The following is a 20,644-nucleotide window of genomic DNA, read 5'->3' as shown; positions in this document are numbered from 1 at the left end:
GTGAGACTTATAGTTAGGAATTAGCATTAAAAAAACCTGTGAAATTCACTGAAAAAACCATAGGTTTCAGACCAGTTATAGTTAGGAATTAGCATTTAAAAAACCAATGAAATTCACTGAAAAAACCATAGGTTTCACACCAGTTATAGTTACGAATTAGCATTTTAAAAACCTATTAATTTCACTAAAAAAACCATAGGTTTCACATCAGTTATAGTTAGCTGGAAATTTTACTGACATAAAACCATTGAAATTCAACGTTATAGTTAGTTGGACTCACTATAACTTGCGCGTGTAATGCACTGCTGATGACGTCACATATTACATCACTCATGACATGGTCAGTGACATCACTCATTACATCACTGATGACACCATCCTTGTGAAAGAGTGACAGACCTCCTTTCACTGTAACCCTTGAAACACAATTCAAAAATAGAAACTAAAATTTTCAAAAAAACCCAAACCAGTTACAACAACCAATTCAGAAATTCCACCATTTATATACACATCCACTAATTCACCAACAGTTCTATGTAGTCACTCATACATATACTCACTCATCATATGTAGTGATACACCTATACATCCTGTAACACATCGACAGTCATCCAAAAGTTACTCACACACATACTCACACATGCAAATAAACTATTGAACATCCATTTATTTGCATATACAACTATACACACTACCACCTTACTTCTAAGGAAACTTACACATACTTACTCTCTTAAACAATCACTTATAGAAACACATACTTATTTAAACAAGAACTCTTTCAATCTCTCACTCATACTCACTCATTTTTTTTATTTTTTTTTATTTTTAAAATATATTTTTATTGCAGGAATCAGTACATTTTTACAAAGCGACCAGCATTATAAATTCAATCAAAATCAGTAGACTACATCCCTCAGTCCCCCAGCAGGATGAACCATTACACAGCCGTTTAGCCCACAACCCAAGGGTCGGGCGGCGATATCCAATGGGGACTCAACAGGGAGTCGAAGCCGGTCCGGATGATCCACTACCCGTCATCTGCTTTTCTAAACCATCCTACAAAGAAAGCCAAAAGAAAAACCCCTCCCTCAAAACACTATGAACTAAACCAAAACCCCCCCCCAACCCCGCCATCAGTGCACGGTAACAGCCGTAGTAGGATCTGTGAGAGGACCCATGAGGAAAGCAGCAGACATGTAAAGTGCAATCGTCTATCGGGACTCGGGGCGAGCTGCATCATCACTTTCGGAATCGCTGGGAACGCAATAATCTCTGAGGGCCTGCACTAATGTCTCCCATTCTAGCGCTGCCTCCTGCGCCTTCTCATTATGCTGTCTCCTAGCTAACTGGTATCGCAGCGTGCTTTCCCCCGCCGCCCATTTCAAGAGTTCACTGTGCCATCGGGCCCCCGTTGGACCAGCCCGTGCCTTCCAATTCCTGGTCACCTCCCGTTTAGCAAGGAGAAGCCCCAGATCAATGAATTTACTAGTGATTTTATTTTTGGGGGTATGTGGGAACCAATGCAGGAGCCCCACTGCCGCATCTACTGATAGGGATCTCCCCATTACCTCCTCTAGGGTATCCCCCACTTCCAGCCAGTAGGAGGACAGGACCATAACATATGAAGAAGGTCCGCATCAGGCGCCAGGCACCTGGGGCAGTTCGCGGAGTCCGTGGCAAAATATTGTTGGATCTTCGCCGGGGTCAGATATGCCCTATGGAGTACGTAGTAGTGGACCAATTGAAAGCGGGCGTGGCGCGTGCCCCTCCAGGCCCGCCTCATGAGTTGGGACCAGGTCGTCTCCGGGATCTCCTTCCCTATGTCTTCCTCCCAACGGGTCCTTAAGGTAGTGAGGGGGGCCAACCCCTCATTGAGCAGTCTGCCGTATAGGCAAGTGACCGCCTTAACAGTTCCCGCAGACATCATAACGTACTGGCACACCGGAGAAGTAGGAGGTTCCTCCTGCCCGTGCTTCCAGTGCGCCTGAATCGCTCGGACCAGGGCCGAGTGCAAAAGAAAATCACCGCGAGGAACCTCGAAGCGATCAATGAGCTCCTGGAAAGGCAAAAGCGCCCCGTCCTCGTAAAGGTCCCCCACCAACTGTAGCCCCGCGTCCTCCCAATCCGCCAACCGTGACCAATCACCGCCATGAGGCAGGGCCGTCAGCATGCCCAGAGGTATTTCGGGTGCATACGGTGTCCGCAATTGGCCCCGGGCGTGGGCTCGGTTCCAACACAAGCGAATGGTCTTCTCTTCAAGCGTCAGGTCCTGCAAGGCCAAACGCTGTCGCAGTGCTATGAAGGAGAGAACATGCCTAACTATCCCTGTGCCCCTCCTATCTTCTGGGCCTCGGAATTCCTTGGCGACCTCCTGGGTGAAAGTCTGCAGCTGCGCTGCCAAATAATACTTTTCAAAGTCCGGCACCGCCAGCCCACCCTCAGCCTTCGGCCTCGTCAGGGTCTTGAGGGCCACTCGTCGGCGGCCCGAACCCCAGAGGAATCCGACCACCATTGATCGTAACAGTCGAAATGTGGCTGGCGGGATCCAAATCGGCAGCGTCCGGAAATAATATAGCAACCTGGGGAGCGCCACCATTTTAAGCAAAGCGATCCGTCCAGCTACCGAGAGTTGTAGAGTAGCCCAGAAGTCCAGGCTACCACGCAGCGCGCGAGTGCTGCGAGCTATGTTTCCATCCAAGAGGTCTGACGGTTCGTGGTAGACGTACACCCCCAGGTACTTAAAGCAGTCAGGTTCCCACCTAATCTCTCTACTGATATCAGGGCTAGGTGTACCCTTACGAACCGGGAAAAGACAGGTCTTAGTCCAATTCACCCGAAGGCCCGAGACCTCCCCAAACGCCGTGAGCGCCGTCGCAGCTCCATTCAGGGCAGCAACCGGGTCCTCAAGAAAGAGCAACAGGTCATCAGCGTACAGCGAGACGTAATGTGGGCCCGAAGGCGTCCATAAGCCATTATAGTGGGCTCCCGACCGGAGCAGCAGCGCCAGAGGTTCCACTGCCAACGCGAAGAGAAGCGGGGATAATGAACAACCCTGTCTCGTGCCTCTCTCCACCAGATATTGCGAGGAGATCAGCGGGCCTGCCCGTACCCTGGCCGACGCCGAGGTATATAGTACCGTGGTCCATCTGACGAAACCCTCCCCGAGGCCGAATCGGAGTAATACTGTGCGCAGGTAGTCCCATTCCAGGCTGTCAAAAGCCTTCTCCAAATCTACCGAAAGGACTACCGGGCATGGGGCGTCCACGAGCGGTTCTCCCAGCAAGCGGAACAGCCTACGGATGTTCATGGTCGTGTTTCGCTTGGGGATGAATCCAGCCTGGTCCTCATGCACCAGAGAGCTCATGTGACCCAGCAATCTCGATGCCAAGATGCTGCTCAGTATTTTATAGTCGACCGTCAACATCGATAAAGGACGGTAGGACGCCGGATCGGACGAGTCCCTTCCCGGCTTGAGGAGGGGAACCACTAGGGCCTCGCACATCGAGCCGGGGAGCCGACCAAGCCGCTTAGCCTCCCTGTAAACGACCAGCAACCTCGGTGCCAGGAGATCAGCATAAGCGGCATAAAATTCAACCGGAAGGCCGTCCAGACCCGGGGTCTTGTTCCTCGCCATCTTTTTAATGGCGCTGCGAATCTCCCCCAGTTCAATGTCGAGCCCAAGGCTTTCGCTACGTCAGGTTCCACCATTGGGAGCTCCAGGGGTGGCAGATAGTCATCAAGCCGGTCGGGGTCTCTGGCAGAGCGACTGCGGTACAAGCGTTCATAGTAGTGTAGGTAGCAGCTCAGGATCTCGGGCTGAGTGTGCACTTCGGTCCCATCCGCCGTACGCATGGCCGTTGTCAAAGAGGTCTGGCGCGTAGGATTAGCTAGCCACGCCAGCAATGCGCCCGATCTGTCCCCCTCTGCGAGGGACCTAACAGTGTAGGCCTTATAGTCGAAACAGCGTAGCCGTTCGACCTCCGCCGCTACCGCCTCCTTCGCCGCTGCCGTGCGTTCCTGGAGTTCCGGGCGCCCGGGGCGGCGGAGTTCCAACTCACGGAGTTTCCGGTCTGCCGTTGCTAAATCGTCAAAGGATGATGCGCCTCATGCCCACCTTCTTGGAAATGCAGAAGCCCCTGACCACCACCTTAAAAGCATCCCATTCTATCGCCCTCGAACCCGCAGTGCCCCCGTTGGACGAGAAGTACTCCGAGATCTTGTCTTCTAGGTCCGCTTTGAATACAATGTCCTCCAAGACCTCGGGACGCAACTTCCAGGTGGGCACAGCAGGCATCCCCGGAAACCAACGAAGGTCCAGAAGGAGAGGGTTATGATCCGAGATGGTCCTGGTCAAATATTCAGACCGGACCGCCGCTGAAACCAATTCCGCCGAGCCCAGAAACCCGTCCAGTCGGACGTGTAACTCGTGCAAGCCTGAGAAGTAGGAATAGTCCCTAATGTCGGGATGCTGTGCCCTCCAGATATCCGTCAGACCCCAGTGCGTCTGCCAGTCCCTCCTACCTTTAGCCACACGGCGAACCGGAGAGTCAGGGAGGGGGGGATGTGAGCGGTCATTCTCCACGTCTACTACTGAATTGAAATCCCCGCCGAGCAAGAGGGGCCCGGAGAAGAAGTGGGCCAACGAGCCCGAAAACCCGGAAAGGAAGGCAAGCTGGTCCACATTGGGTGCATAAACACAGCAAACGTTTAGGCCCCTCCCCCCCAGGGTGCTCGAAATGGCTACATATCGACCCTCCGGATCCACCACTGATTTCGTAACCTGAAAAGGAACCCCAGCTCTGATCCAAATTAGCGCCCCCCTGGCATACGCGGAGTACGCAGTGCAAAAGACCTGCCCCCTCCACCTACGCTGTAGCGCCGCCCCTTCCGTCTTGGTAAGATGGGTTTCCTGCAGCAGCGCCATTTGCACCCCTCTACGCACTAAATAAGCGTGGACCTTGTGACGTCTAGACATAGTGTGAAGCCCCCGTACATTCCAAGTAATGCATTTCACATTAGCAACATCAGCCATTGTCCCATATTGTTCGTGCAAAGTCTCTCCATCCGGGCCCCAACAAAAAAAAGGGCAACAATCAACCCAGCACTGATGGCGGCCATTTTCCCCAACCAAAACACAACAACCCCGGTTCGACCCAAACCCTTGCACACCCTCCCCAGAACAGGACCCAAATAGTACCATCTAGTTCCCATCCAAACCATACCCCCAGCAAACCCTCTGTCCCCGACTAATCCTGCAGTCGCCACCGCAGGAAGGCCTTAAGGGCCAGGTACGGGCTGGGCGTTGGCAATGGGCCCTCGATGCTCGGTCTACCGAGACTAAAGTGAGCCCAGAACAGTAAGATAGTACCCTCAAGGCACTAGCAGGGCACCCCATCCCCACTTCCCCAGGGATTATGAGCAATCGCCCACTCCCGCCGCCCCCGCTGCGGGCCCCCACCCAAACGGATGCATCTCACCCCGTCAACCCTGTCCATCCAGAAGGTCCTCAACCGATTTCGGAGTGATCACTGGCGTGTGGACACTGTCGGTCACCGATTCCTCCGAGTCCGTTGGTACCCCCTCGTCACCAGGGTCCGCTTCCTCTTCTATGGTACCATCCCGTGAGCCAGACAGCGCAGATAACACCTTCAACACTCCCTTCCGCTCCGTCGACGTCTCCGCAGTCGAGGGTCCGCCCGACCGGCCACGGCGACTCCGAATTCTTTTGGATCGCCGTCGCTGTCCAGGTTCCACTGCTAATTGAGATGAGGAGCCAAAGCCATCCTTTCCGGCTCTATAGAGTTCGAGCCAGTTACAGACATCCTCCGGGGAATCAAAGAACTGAGTCTTATCATCAACAATTATGCGGAGCCTTGCCGGAAACAGGAGCGAATACTGGATGCCCTCGCTCCGGAGTTCTCGCTTGACCGCCAGGAATGAGAACCGCCTGCGCTGGGTCTCATAGGTGTAGTCCGGGAAGATATTCACCTGGCTGTTCGCCACCTTGAAGGGGCCATTATGTCTGGCGGCATTAAGGATGAGATCTCTGTCCCGAAAGTGCAATAACCGTGCCACCACCGGTCGGGGGGCACGGCCCTGTTGCGGCGGCCTCGCTGGGACTCTGTGTGCTCGCTCCAGGGTGTAGAAGGAGGATAGACCCTCCGGGGCCACCGTGTCCCGTAGCCAGGCTTCCAAGTAGGCCACCATGTCGCCATCCTCAATCTTCGCCGGCAGGCCCACCACTCGAATGTTATTTCGCCTGTTGCGACCTTCCGCGTCCTCCGCTCGCCGCTCCAGGGCATCAATCCGGGATAGGGCATCCTTCATCGTCGCAGCCAGGGTTCTCTGTGCCGGCTCCAAGGTTTTAATCGAGCCCTCCACTTCCTTGACCCTGTCTGAAAGCTTGCCGTGGTCAGCTCTAAGGAGGCCCAGACTCGTCGCAACCTGGGCAATGTCCTGTTGGAGGGCCGAGCGTGTGGTCGCGATCGCCTCCAGGACCCGGTCAAATTGTTGCTGCAATGGCGCACCACCAGAACTCTCCGGGTCCCCACGTTCTTCTTTGTCCGGGGCCTCCGAGTCTGAGGCGGCTGGGGTGGTCCCCTTGGCTCCCCTCGGTTTCCCCATGGCGCAAGAGTCACACGGTGGAGAGCCAGTCAGAGGCGCCACCGAGCGCGGGCGTCGACAATGTCTCTCTCGGCTAGTGGCCGTCTGGCCGGGGACGGGCGATCTCCGTCTCCAGGGCCTGCTGGACCTCCACAACTTCGGACCGCGCCACCACCGCGTTGTCGGAGGGCACTGAGGAGGAGGCGGGGACAATCGGCGCCAGGTCGGGCAGGCCCGTCTGGCCGATGAGGATCTGGAACGAGGGTCTCCAACACCACCGGAGACTTTGTGGCGCCAAGGCGCCGTGCTGCCCATGGAAGTCAGTCACTCGGGGGGATGCAGCCAGGCACGGCTCAGGGGGTCGGCACCTTAGCCAGGGTCGCCAGGCGTCCGTGGGTCGAGGTCCATTGTAGTGTGGGCATCCGATCATCCAGGAGCGATCACCGTGTCTAAAGTCCGATCAAAGCGACATCCAGACCAGCATATCACAGGGAGATGAAAAGGTGGAGGGTGCGCTGTAGCTAACGATGCCCCTCCAGACTAAAGGTCCCGACCAAGGGGACAAAGAGGTCCGGGCGCCATGTTGGGCCGCACTCCGCGGGATCACAAACCACGACTTTCCGTCGGTTCAACTCATGTTCGAGTTGCCCCAGGTGCCTCGGCGGGTCCCAGTCAGTCCGATCGACGGTTCGCGGGGACTAGGGTGCCCCACGGCCTCCGATCTGCAGGATAATCACGGGCTCCGTCCCGGAGCCGAGCTCTCAGGCGACCATCGCCATCGGCGTCCAAGCCACGCCCCTCCACTCATACTCACTCATATACATCAATACTCACATATACTAGATTAAAACATATGTAGTTACTGATAAAGACACTAATGAGACAGTCATTCACTCACTAACACATGCATATACACACTCATCCACCCATACAGTCCTGCACATATGCCGTCTTCAAAACACACACAAACAGTGAGTCAGTCATTGATGCATCTATGTGCTAAGTAACACTCCCACCAAACCATACAGACACTCATACTGATACTAAAAAAAACATCTAATAACCCATATACACACACATGTAGCTACTCACCAACCCATGCAGCCATTTATACACAAAGTGAAACACTGATACATATATTTAAATATTTAAACATTACACGTTAATATATGTATTCACTAAGATACACTTAATAAGACAGTTAACCAATCATTTAAAAAAAAAAAACATCCATTTAGACACTTATTTAAACATTTATTCTTCCATCGACCTTTACATATACATATATAAAACATATTTATTTTTCAGAAAGGCACACATTCACTGGATGGTGTCATGAGTGATGTCATGAGTGATGTCACTGACCATGTCATGAGTGATGTAATATGTGACGTCATCAGCAGTGCATTACACGCACAAGTTATAGTGAGTCCAACTAACTATAACGTTGAATTTCAATGGTTTTATGTCAGTAAAATTTCCAGCTAACTATAACTGATGTGAAACCTATGTTTTTTTTAGTGAATTTAATAGGTTTTTAAAATGCTAATTCCTAACTATAACTGGTGTGAAACCTATGGTTTTTTCAGTGAATATATATATATATATTCTTTTTTATGTCATTATATTATGAAATGCTGTTAAACGTATATAATTATCTTTAAAATTTCTATATCTAGTACCATTATATTGTGGATACAATATTTTTGTAGTTTACATTGTAAATATGTAAACTCGATATTTAGTACCACAATATTTTTGCAGTATATTTGTGTATTGCAGTATTTTTTATGACAATTGGGAGACAACCATTACAACGCGGAATTAACAATGCGATACCTTTACGGCGCGGTCATCACAACGCAAGGCGTTACAATGACTTGCGCTGGATGGCGCTATATAATAAGGAATAGTATGATTTACTATTCCAACACCTTTCCTACTGTTACGTGTGCTGGAGTTGGAATAGTAAATTATACTTTTCGTAAATCAAGCGCCTCTAGCGCAAGTCGTTGTAACGACTTGCGTTGTGATGACCGCGTCGTAAAGGTATCGGGTTGTTAATTCCACGTTGTAATGACATACATCCATGACAATTAGTATGTCATAGAAGCATTGCAGGACTTCCTTGCACTACTCAATCTCACCTCCATGGTAGATACTGCTTTAAAATACATTACTAAGGTGAGGAAGCTAAATGAGGATTTATCCATCACAAGGAAATGTTACATCCTGCAGATTCTTTACCTTTCTCCATTCTCCCTCCTCCCAGATGAGCTGGTGACATGAATAATAATAAGATAACATGGTATGAAAACATATTATGTCCTGTATTTGTTCAGGTGTGACTCTCGGTTCCCCTTTGTGCACCTCAATAGGGCCTGAAATGGATATCAGAAACTAGCACCGGCGCATCAGTTGGCAGCTAATATATCTCGATGAGGTCACATCCAAATGCGAAGGGTGACTGGAGCTACATGGGCCCACCTGGATGCGCTAGGGAGTTATTGCTGGGGAAAAGCTTTGGAAAACCTGGAAGAGGTAGTCAGAAGCTGAGAAATCTGGGGTAGAATGATTTATGTAACAGAAATATCATTAGCTAAGTAAGTCTATTTTTTTGTTCAGTTGCATCTAGACAGATGCTGTGCTTCACACATTCGCAGCAAATCTTTCTAAGGATTCTTGCTGTTTGCTTAGCAATAAATTAACTGTTTTTCTTCCTTACTGCTGACATTCTATTTGCATTACCACACTTGTGGCTTCTTCTATTTTCCTTCCTATATTTACTCTTCAGGGGGGCCCCAGAAGCCCCTTGATCTTTGGGGTATTTGAAGATTTGCTTCTTGTAAAAAGCAGGACCCCCCCCCACATGCTCCTAAAACATGTTTCCTTTTTGTTTTATCTGGCCCACTTATCCATCACTCTGCTGCGTGTTACCCAACCTGGATACGTGTTTCCCTTAGAATCTGGATGGAGCTCTTCTGCTCCTGCTCCTTCATTCGGCACGCATCAGGTGTCATTGCAGCCTGCATAGTCCATTTTTCTTTGCCCGCACCTGTCGCAGTGTATGTCCACTGGTGTGGGGCTATTGGAGAGATCACCGGTGGTGAGATTTCAGTGGTGAGTTGCCTGCATACCTTTTCCAAGATCTGGGTCCCAACACTCTTCATATAATTCGTATACCATGGTTTGACCACTGCCTTTGAGCTGGTGGCTGCAACATGAAAAGCAAAGACTAACCATCTGAAGCACTTACAACTAAGAGCACTTCAAAAGCTCTACTTCATGAATGGACCAGTGGAATAAGTTATGCCTCCGGATGGCCGAGTGGCCTGTTGTAAACATGACCATGCTTATAAATTTGCCATTGTCAATGAAAAAAACGCTTCCTTTAAGTCATACATTGTGGACATGGATAACACATCCATAGAGCTCCTCCTTTTGTATAAGAAGCAGGTAGCATAATCTCTTTAGGCACGGTAACTGATATTGTCACAAAGGTATGTTATGAAACCGCTGAGTTCACCAGTGTTTTTCAATGTGACTGAGTGAAAAGTGTCATGTGATACCCAATATCATTGATGGTGCTTATTCGGAGACTTTGGCACTCCACAGCTTCTTCCCTCCATGGTGTAATTCTTCAAACCATGTTAGGAACCAATCTTCCTTAGAGTTAAAAAGATTCAAAAAGTAATTCTTCCTACAAGCTTCTGTAATGTAGTTTGTATACTTTCTCCTATTCTCTTGTAGATCGAAAATGAAGAGAATTTGCTTGCTGTGGCGCTGTTTCCTTCGTTGGTAGAACTGGTAATTTATGACAACCCTCTGACGACTCTTAGAAGCGGTAAAGTATAGTAAAGTGTTTAGAACTTGTGAATCGGACTATGAAATCATAAGCGTATACATCAAAAGTAGTTTATTGAAACGTGTAATGATACCCCTTGCAGAAGATACATAAGCAGTATGCTGAGAGGTGATGTTGTGTCCTCCTATTGGATACATGTGTCATATGCTTCCCTAATTGAAAGGATACTGTTGGTCTCCCAGCAGGTGAATGCTCATACAGAGATGGGTCAATTTTACAGGTCTTCAGTAAAAGGCTAATTTGTATAATGAAAGAAGGAGGCAAGAATTGGGTTGTGACCCAAAGGAATAAAAACAGAAGGACAGGATAACATATGAAGGCCGTGGCCTCAGATTCCACCTGCTTCTTTTGGGACCACCAACTGGTAGGAACATCACTGAGGGTCTAACATAAATGTTCCATATATGATCATCTTTTAAGGTCCATCTTGACATATTTAATTTTCCTGAACTCGTTTAGGAATGTTCCTTAAATTGCATACTCTTCCACTTTCACCCTCCATCTCATTGTTAGCTCTCTCTTGAACCGTTCTTGACTTCCCCCAATCCTCCACTATAACATTTCGAACCTCTTGTACCCACTTGTTAACTTTCCACTGAGTATCATCCTCCTGTTTCATGTACCGCTTCCCATTCTTCATACCCATCTTACGTACATACTTGCGATTTTTCCTCTTTACTATGTACTCCACCTTCAATTTCATGGCTTTAAGACACGTTTTGTTAATATATCCACAGCACATATCCTTCCAAGTGCTTCTTAATTGTATTTTCCACCACTAACGCATCTGCTCTATCCTTGTTACTTCTTTTCATCCTCACAGACTTCATCACTGCCATTCGACCATTCGAGAAGGGCCATGACTAAGTCTGTGAGGACAAAATGCGTCACCAAATATAGTTTATTTTCTGAAATACATCCTTGAGTGCAAGTGGTTTGTGTCTGCCAGAAAGGGACACAACACAGCCTGCTGGTTATATATATGTTCCGATAACACATGACCGGCACACAGAAGTAAGTACATCTTGCAGCATCCTGAAAGGGCATCATTATTTTATTCTATTGGAGGGTCAGATCTACACTCTTTTGGAGGGATGCATTTGGTGTATTCATAGCTATTATTCTGAAGAATTTTTGGACACCTCTCTGAGCATTCTGCATGCTGCAGGTGGGATACTTAACATTGTATGGCTGCTCTTTGGACTTGTTTAAGGCTCAGTCATTGAAAATAGGAGGAATGCAAGGGTTGAAGTTGGTCCTAGTGATATTGGCATGTACCATGGTTGTTAATCATTGTGTAAGGTTATCTTCAATTCAGAAAGCTTCTTATAACCGCCCTGTTCTAAAAGCTGCCTGTCAGCCTTCCCCGCAATACTGTTCTCAGCGCAGAGAAACCCCTTTGGGGTGATTCAGGCACTATATAAAACCTATAAATAAATAAATGAATGAATGATAAAGGGAACAATTTTTAGCAGTGTGATACAATGTTAAATCTGGAAAATGTCACAGAAAAATACAAGAGAAGTACTTGTTTACCTGTAGTGAAAACTTGTTGTGGATGTTACATGCCCATACATCCTCCCATAACTTCTGACCATATTTATGCCTAAAGATTCAATTAGGAAATTGTATACGAACTAAACAAATATCAATATGCCTCAGGCCCTTCCATGCATACACGTTCCTCACTTTTTCCAGTTCGCATTCCTCAAGTGACCACTCTTACTTCTAGATTTGCCATCTGCGGGTCGAGGAGTATGATTGAGAGGGCAGCCATTGGGAAACAGGACTGCAAAAATGGCATGATTACACTTTGTTCTCTCCCAGTTCTAGCAATGCCTTACCATTGAGTGATGATACACATTTTTGTAGGGCAGAAAAAATGAAACCAGGTCAATTGGAATTTAGAAGGTTGAGATTATCTGGCACTAGGCCTGGCTGCATGCAACAATGAACTTGCTAGCCATGGGGAAATTGAAATTCAAGGGAAAAGAGGAAGCTAGAAACAAGTGTACAATAATCAAAATATTCTGAATTTCAGGACAACATTACAATGATTATACATGAAAACATTGTGCATTGTTATAAGTTAATGACCATGACTATGTTTAGTTATTTGTTATCAAAAGACTTTTTATTTTTATGTTATTTATTATATCTGTATATGAAAACATTATTTTCAATTTATAATAAATAATTACAATTGTTGATACATAAAGAACAATACTAGGAGCCCGATTCACAGAACTAACTTAAGACAAAATCCTAAACTTACTACTTTTGGTATTCACAGAAGTTAGGATTTTGTCTTACATTTGTCTTAAGAAGACTTAAGTTAGGATTTTGTCTTAAGTCTGTCTTACGTCTGTCTTAAGACAAACTTAAGACAAAATCCTAACTTCTGTGAATACCAAAAGTAGTAAGTTTAGGATTTTGTCTTAAGTTAGTTCTGTGAATCGGGCCCAACATAATCATGTATTCATGAGAGAAGAGTGCAATTAGTTTATGCAAGTAATTAAACAGTTTATAAATGCACATTTATATACAGAAGAAAGATCCAGATATTTCATAGACAATGGGAAGGCTGGCGGTAGATGGAAGCTACTCGCGTTTCGGCCGACGTGCCTTCATCTCAACTTTCTCTATTTTTGTATCAGCAAGAAGCTTATTAAAAAATAAGCAATCAGTTTCTTTTCTCTGTGGTTCGTTTGGTGTATATGATTCGGTTAAGCCTGTGGCATAGGCAAACAGTCGAAGTTTAGTGTAGAAAAAGGGAGATTTGTAAACTTTTATACACTTTTCTCAAAAGCACTATGAAGTGCTTGATGTTTAAAGTCCTTATTTTATTGTTTTTCTTTTTATTGATGCCTCTATATACAAAGGATCCCAATCTCGGATGAAGTATGGTCCTTATTGTCTTTTGTGTGTATTTCTCTATACACTTCAAAGTGTTTATCTTTCGGGGTACTTGATATATTATATACCTCTTTATTCATTCAGTTTATTAAAGCTCTTTAGCATATGTAAGGATAGTATATAATATGGTTCTTTCAATCTTCAAAGAAGGCTCCTAGTTATTTGTACCGCACTTTGTCTCTGTCCGTATTTCAAGGTAACCGATCTGTAAAGCCGCCCGACACTGGTGTGCTGCTTTTTGAACCATTCACTCCGAGCGGCTTTGCAGATTGACATTTTTTGATTATTGTACACTGGCTTCTAGCTTCCTCTTTTCCCTTGACTAGGTCTGGCTGAACCACCGACAGGAAAAGTCCCCAGAGCCAGCTATGCCAGAGCCCTTGTTGAACAGGTGCGAGGTGCAGAGGACGGAAACGAGGTCCCTGAAATCTACACCTGATTGCTAGTGTTGTAGTAGGTGGGCGAGGTGCTGTGAGTTGCCATTGCTAGTACTGCAAGCAGTTTAGGACATTTTGTGGGTTCCTACTTCACTGAAGAAGTATCTGTCCCCTACCATTGACAAAGACTCATGCTTTCTAGAATGCAATTTAAGGAGAGGCGTTTAATTCCTTTGGTGCCTTTGAGGGTTATCAGTGCCTTGGATGGTTGTGGAAAGAACTAACCTCATAGCTGCTGGCATTTTCTCTTTGCCACCTGACCCTTTATGTTTCTTGCACATAATGAGTATGATATTGTATGTCCTTATATATTAGCCCATTCCTGTGCAGGTTAATCTAAAACTCAGTTATGGTCCCCTGATCAGGAAATGGATAATTATTGCAAAAGTAGGAAAAATAAGACTACATTTTATTTTATTTATTTATACTTTACCTGAGATATTTAATTGAATTTGTATTGTAGATAATGGAATAAAGAAGAAGTATTAGGAGAAATAAAGAAACAGTTGTATTGCCTCAACATACAGGCTAGACATATGGAAATTGTAAGTAGATGCTGGGGAAGGATCCACAGCTTATACACCTAAGAGTCTAGTAGTCTCAAGAAGGTTTTGTTGTCAAGTTGGACCGACCGCTTAAGGGTGTGTTTGAGCCCACATTCTGAACAAGAGGCCTTTGGTCACTATGAGTGTTTTGGGTTGTGTTTCTCTAGGATCAGCTGGAATTATGAAGGTTCCACCACAGGTCGCTGTTTTCAGACGAGGACTAATTCAGGTTGATTGGTGCCAAATGATAGAGTGGTGTTTTATAGGTAGCATATGTCACTGCAAATCCAGTGAGACCCAACAGTAGAATCCTGTTACCTTGGGGGTCACCTCATCAAAAAAATTCAGTGATTCATACTTCTCGCTTTCTTAATCTAGGCATCAAAATTCAATAATCTGACTTATACATGGAACACGAAAATTGAAATGATGATCCCCTATCTGCACGGTTCCTTGTATCAGACTTCGCACATGCACCATATATCAGAATATAATTTAGGGACAAGATGAAGGAGTTTCTCTTCGTAGGATCTCTTAGGGGAGATGATAAATAAGAGTGAGAAAGTAGAAGAAGTACTCCAGAGGTGTATCCTCTTACAGCTGGATACTGCAGGCTCTGGCATACATTGGGAAGTTACAGCTCCGTGGCTAGTCCCTGTTCTTGGCAGCAGTTTCTCTGTCTGGTTCCAGAGGAATTGCAAGTCACTTGAACTTGGAATGTGGTTGGTGCTCCTCTCTGCCTCTCCTAATGCCCCTGATTTCTCACATTCTTTTGTTCCCCTTTTAGGGAGGCTGGGTCTCTCCTATAATTTATCTGGGTACTCTGGTTTTCCTGTGTCCTTGTCACAACAACTGGCGTATTTGTTCTTCTTCTTTGAGTTTTGTGAGTTTTCTGGAAACCTGTAAGTGATTCTGTGACTCACATATATTCTGCCATCTTGTGTGAGTGCCTATTCCTGCGAGGTTTTTTCCAGAACCACCAATGCCCTGGTTGGAGGTTCAATATATTGAACATTGTGGTGTGGGGAGATGTCTGTAATATGGAGAGGTGATGTAAGGATGCAATTGAGACATTACCTCTGCAAATTGATATGGTACATTATTTTACTTCTTTGCATTACAAATATGTCTGATCTGAGGCTCGGAATCATTTAATTTGTGGATTAAAACTCTACTAAACCCTAATCTCTTGTACCTCAGAATCTCAGAAAGTATCACCTGCGTTAATGGTGTAGGGACTTTTAGAACCCTTCAGGCATCCTTTGTCCCTCTTTTTTCATCTTCAGCTTCATCCAGGATGGAGGATAATTCAGAGGATAAATATGCTCTTGCCACGTTTTTGCAGCATCTCTGTGTAGTGTTCACGGTACATCGGCTGCATATCAGAAACCCTGTTCCTTTTCTCAAAGAGCTGGGGTTCATAGATGACGTCTGCTTATGGTTATAGAAAAGATAAATGTGGAGTTTTACTCAGATGAAGCATGTTTCTCTACAGTTCTTCCTCATTCAGTCCTTGGAAGGAAATAGACATGTTGGGATCCTAATAGCGAAATATCCTAATTTTAATTTCAATGCAAAGCACAATACTTGTTCTTAGTGAATTAGTACGAGGTGCTGTGTACCAGAGGAGTTTAGACTGGCCCTCTTGTAGAAAGCTGCAAAGGCAGCTCTATATTTAACATGTATTTGGATTTTGAGCAAAGCAACAGTATAAACAAAGCTATAGTCTGGGTGATCCAGACCCCAACTGGGTAAAACACTATCCACCGTCGTATTTGCTACTAGATTACATGACTGTTAAAGTGGCATCCTCCTTGCACATCTAGATGAGCAGTGTCCATTCTCTTAACTCTTGGGGCCCAATTTACAGAGGGCCCAGACACTCGTGGCGGGACCTCGGAACTGCAATTTCTCATTGCGGAGGTCCCGCCACAAGTGAGGGCCCCGCCCGCCACTACTGCAGGGTCTCCGTCATAAGTGCGGAGGCCATTTGTGAATCAGGCCCTTGTTCATTAACTCTGAATATGAGATGCAGCCTTTGCTTATATCCTATGCATTTGACTTAGAAGTTTGTTCATCATTTAGCTGGAAGTTGTTGACTGCTGTGTATCAAGAGCATAGACGCTTTGCAAATGTATGATTGAGTTGTATCTGTTTTTGCAGGTGACCCGCCTTTGCTCACAAAATTCCTTCAGGACCGGTTGGGGATCAAACTGATTCGAAGAAAGAATTTGGTGCAATGGAAGCCACACATCTTTATTCCTCTCAAAGCGAAAAGGAAGGTAGGGACTGATGGGGCCAATTCGTAAAACCTTTTTTTCACATCAGTGACACTTTTGTGCATGAAAGGTGATTCTCGCAATCAGGAACTATGCGTTTTTATAGACTCCGTTGAGGTTTACTGTACAATGATTGGCTAATTCCTCACATTCATAAGTGTGAGTTAGGAGCAGGAAAATGGATATTCCAACCCAGGGGTAATGGGAGGTTTCTCTCTTAATGGATCTTGGTGCATTTACAAACATGTACCTTGGTGCATTTACAAACATCGCACTTGCCTGTTCCCCCACCTGCTAAACATACAGTGCAAGGGTGGTTTTATGAGCGTGGGCAAGTGACCCACTCACCTCATTTTTGAAGAGGAAGGTTGGAAGGGAATTGTTCCTCATTGTTGGACTTGGCCCTTTTTGCAGGGTCATCCCTGAACTTTTTGCCTTCCTTCTATATTTTCTCTGACCTGTTTTTGTTGGTTTAATGACTTTGGGCACTTTACCACTGCTGATCAGTGCTAAAGTGCATATGCTCTCCCTATTGAAAATTGATTATTGATTAGTGATTCCATGACTGGCTGGTTGGTTTACTTGTCAGACCCTAGTACAGTGCACTGAGTGTGCCCAGGGCTTGTAAACCAAATGCTTCTGGTGGGGTTGCAGCACTGGTTGTGCCACCCACAGAAGCAGCCCGTAAAAGTGTGTCTAAGGCCTGACATTGCAGAGCCTGTGTGCAGTCTGGTACTGCCATGTTGACTGAGCAAGTGCACCCACTTGCCAGTCCCTAAACCTTCCCTTTTCTTCATATCAGACAACCCTTGGTAGGCCCGTTGGCAGGTTGCATTGTAAGTATAAGGTAGGACATGCCCTGATGTGTGTGGCATGTCCTAATAGTGAATTACAGCAATTCTTGTTTTTCACTATTGCAAGGCTACCTGTTCTCCATAGGCCAGAATGGGCAGTTAGATTATTACATTTTATAATCCTAACTGACTCAGGGAACATGGTAGAAATTCGAGTTTAGCATGCCCGAACTCAGAATGACAAAATACATCTTTTAGTGAAGTTGGTTTTAACATTCTGTGTTTGAAAATACCACTTTTAGAAAGAAGGTATTTTCTTGTCTAACTATCCAAAGCCTGCCTGTGCTAGGTTGTGTATTCCTTGTCCGGAGTTTGAATGACAGGGCTGGGGAATTCCAGGAGACCGAATGAGTCCGCCCAGTGGTGAATAGAGAGATCTGCATCTAGATGGGTGGGAAGAGTTGCACCTGGGACCTGAATAGGGCTGTGCCTGCCTTCCACAATGCTGGCTCCACCTCCTGTGGTGCAGCTGATGTCTCTGCCCTGCACTGTGAAAGAAGAGAAGGAATCATGCCAACAAAGTGCTCCAGGGCTGTGCTTTCCATCCACAATGATGGCTCCACCTCATGTGGGGCGTCTGGTGTCTCTGTCCTGCTCTGTGAAAGGAAAGAAGGAGTCTTGTCAATAGAGTGCTCCAGAACTGGTTTGGACTGGGCAAAGGCCCCTCTGCCCTCAGAGGAAAAAGGATTTTGGGGTATAAATATTGGGACCCTGATCCCAAGAAATTTGATCACTTTTGGACAAACAAGAAGAAACCTTTGCTGAGGAGTGGAACCAGAAGAAACTGAGGAAAGACTATCCCTAAGCTGAAGTGCTGCTTGGGGGATTGGCCTGCAGTGGTTGCCTGGCCTGCAGTTGTTGCCTGACTGCCAAAGAGAGGAGAAAGAGACTTTGTGTACTTTCATCAACTTGTAAGGATCTCCAAGGGCTTGGAACAGAGCTTGCCACCTGCTGAAGTCTCAGGGACAACAGACTTCAACCCCCAGCTTCTCAGAGTTCCTTGGGAAGTGCCCGCTCCTGTTTTGGGCCTTCTGAGGGACTGCGTGTCGCAAGCAGCTGGAAGCGCGACTCAAGAGGAAGAAGCATGTCGCCATCGCTGCTGCTGCCGTCGCATCTTGGATGCTGCCGATGTAGCTGTTGTATTGCACCGTATCGAGAAAAGCGTCTCGCAACAAAGAGGAAGCGTGTCGCTGCTGCTGCCGTCGTATCTTGGATGTCGCCACTGTAGCTGTCGTATTGCACCGCAACAAGAAAAGCGCCTCGCATCCACGTAGAAGCGTGCTGCCATCAGAGCTGCTGCCGTCACATCTTGGATGTCGCCACTGTAGTTATCACATTGTACGGAAGCGTCTCGCAATGTCGGAGAAGAGTTCCGCAGCCGAAGCTGTTGCAGTCGCATTGCTGAACAAAGGTGTCGCCGCTGCAGCTGACGCATCGAATCGAGACTTCTCGCATCACCGGAGAAGCGTGCAGCATCTGGACCTTGTACTAAATGTAGCTGCGTAGCGCCAATGCAGGAACTCTTGCGTCATAGTGCAAGGGTGCATGCGTTAGAGAGAATCATTGTTCATGTGCAGGAAGGTATTACTTCCTGCACATAAACAATCACTAATGGCGATTTGTAACTTCTATGTCTGCTGCAGAATGCAGCACATATAGAGGTGGCAACTTGTCCTTTTGTAATGATTATTTATGTGCAGGAAAGGAATGACAATGTGCTCTTTCTATGTGTGCTACAGATTGCAGCACACATAACAACAGGAAAAACAAGGAGAAATTAATCATTTCTCCTCATTATGCTAGTTTAAGACCAGGTTTTGCCTGGTCTTTTTTTTTGGTGCTGCCCCATATTGACGCCAACCTTGTAAATAGGAGGCGGTGTCAAAATGCAACGGTTGTTGCAGCGGAACACCCACTGCAACACCCGTTGCCCGCCCCTTTCACTCTAAGTGCTGCGTGAATTGAGGCATTATTTACAAGGTGGGGGTAAGCCACGTGAAGTGGCTTAACCTCACCATGTAAATAAGATGAAGTGGTTATCGCCACCAGAATGTTAAATAAAAGTGACGTTCTGGTGGTAGTAACGCCTTGTAAACATGCCCTATAGTCTCTACACACATGGGTAACATTTGTGTGCTACCTGGAAGCTTACGGTCTTTCCTTCCTAAGCTTTAACCCTCTGATGTCCTAGGGCTGTAATTTAGACCTTGCGTTGCTTCACCATGTTTGCCCATCACAACCACACTGTTAAATTATTTTGTATCATCTTAAGTAAACCACCCTGCAGTCCTCCTTGGAATGCAGCTCATTGTTTTTCTTGTATTATGATAACCATGTGCTCCTCTCTTTATGCCAAAATAAACAAATAAAACAGGAATGGAGCCTTTTTAAAAAGGCAAGGCATGAGTATCCATCCGACAGCTATCTTAGAGTCACAAGTAAGACAACAAATGCAGTGTACCATGGAATTAATGGTAAGCGCACCGGTTGAAAATAAAACAGGAAGGTACCACACACACTTAGTATACACATTAGGAAAGAACATATCAATTCCTGGAACAGGGCCACCTGTGTGCACTGATCTTACTAGATCTATTAGTCAGTTTTGAAACCAATAAACACCAGGTGGCAATTAAAAATTGCCTACATTGGCTGGCATCACTGGTACTGCATTGTCATTGTTCATTTAAATCCCGCAGGATAGTACTCATAAGGTAAAAGTATGGCCATTCCACTCCACAATAGCCTCAGGGCTCTTCCCTCTCATCAACGCTATTTAACGTTTACATGGCCCGTACAGGCTGACATCTTAAACTCCTTCAAGATAGAAGAACACATTTATTTCTGCGAATGGTGTATAGTTCTCACTGCTGTTCGCATGTTCATCAACGTATGGAGAATAATTGGCTCCGCTTATACTGGGCATAAACTGGTATCCTGCTCCTGAGCCCTGTCAGTTCAGCTACATCCTCTGTCTGTCCACCTTGGCTATATCTACTGACTAAGCCTTAATCCTAGTGGCTAAAATGTACAATTTGTTTTTGGCCTTTGACAGCTATCCGTTATTTTCTAATTTATTGCTGCATAAAGGCTGTCTCCAAAAGCAGATTCTACCATCTACACCGGTTGAAAGGGCTCCTGT

The 20,644-nt window shown here is 46.3% G+C and overlaps 1 protein-coding gene across 1 annotated transcript in view; it reads left to right on the top strand.

Moving 5' to 3' along the window:
* LOC147693602 (X-ray radiation resistance-associated protein 1-like) overlaps positions 1-20,644 on the top strand; it is a 312,782-nt gene that overhangs the window by 217,479 nt on the left and 74,659 nt on the right. The window contains exons 12-13 of the mRNA XM_086933820.1: positions 10,357-10,450; positions 16,533-16,651. Coding sequence (XP_086789946.1) covers positions 10,357-10,450; positions 16,533-16,651 — 213 coding nt within the window. The remainder of the gene's footprint in view (positions 1-10,356; positions 10,451-16,532; positions 16,652-20,644) is intronic.

The sequence above is a fragment of the Lissotriton vulgaris genome, chromosome 8, assembly GCF_964263255.1.
Source record: "Lissotriton vulgaris chromosome 8, aLisVul1.2, whole genome shotgun sequence".
Taxonomy (NCBI): domain Eukaryota; kingdom Metazoa; phylum Chordata; class Amphibia; order Caudata; family Salamandridae; genus Lissotriton; species Lissotriton vulgaris.
The sequence above is the reverse complement of the archived record's forward strand: the minus strand, read 5'-3'. Positions and strand labels throughout refer to the sequence as shown.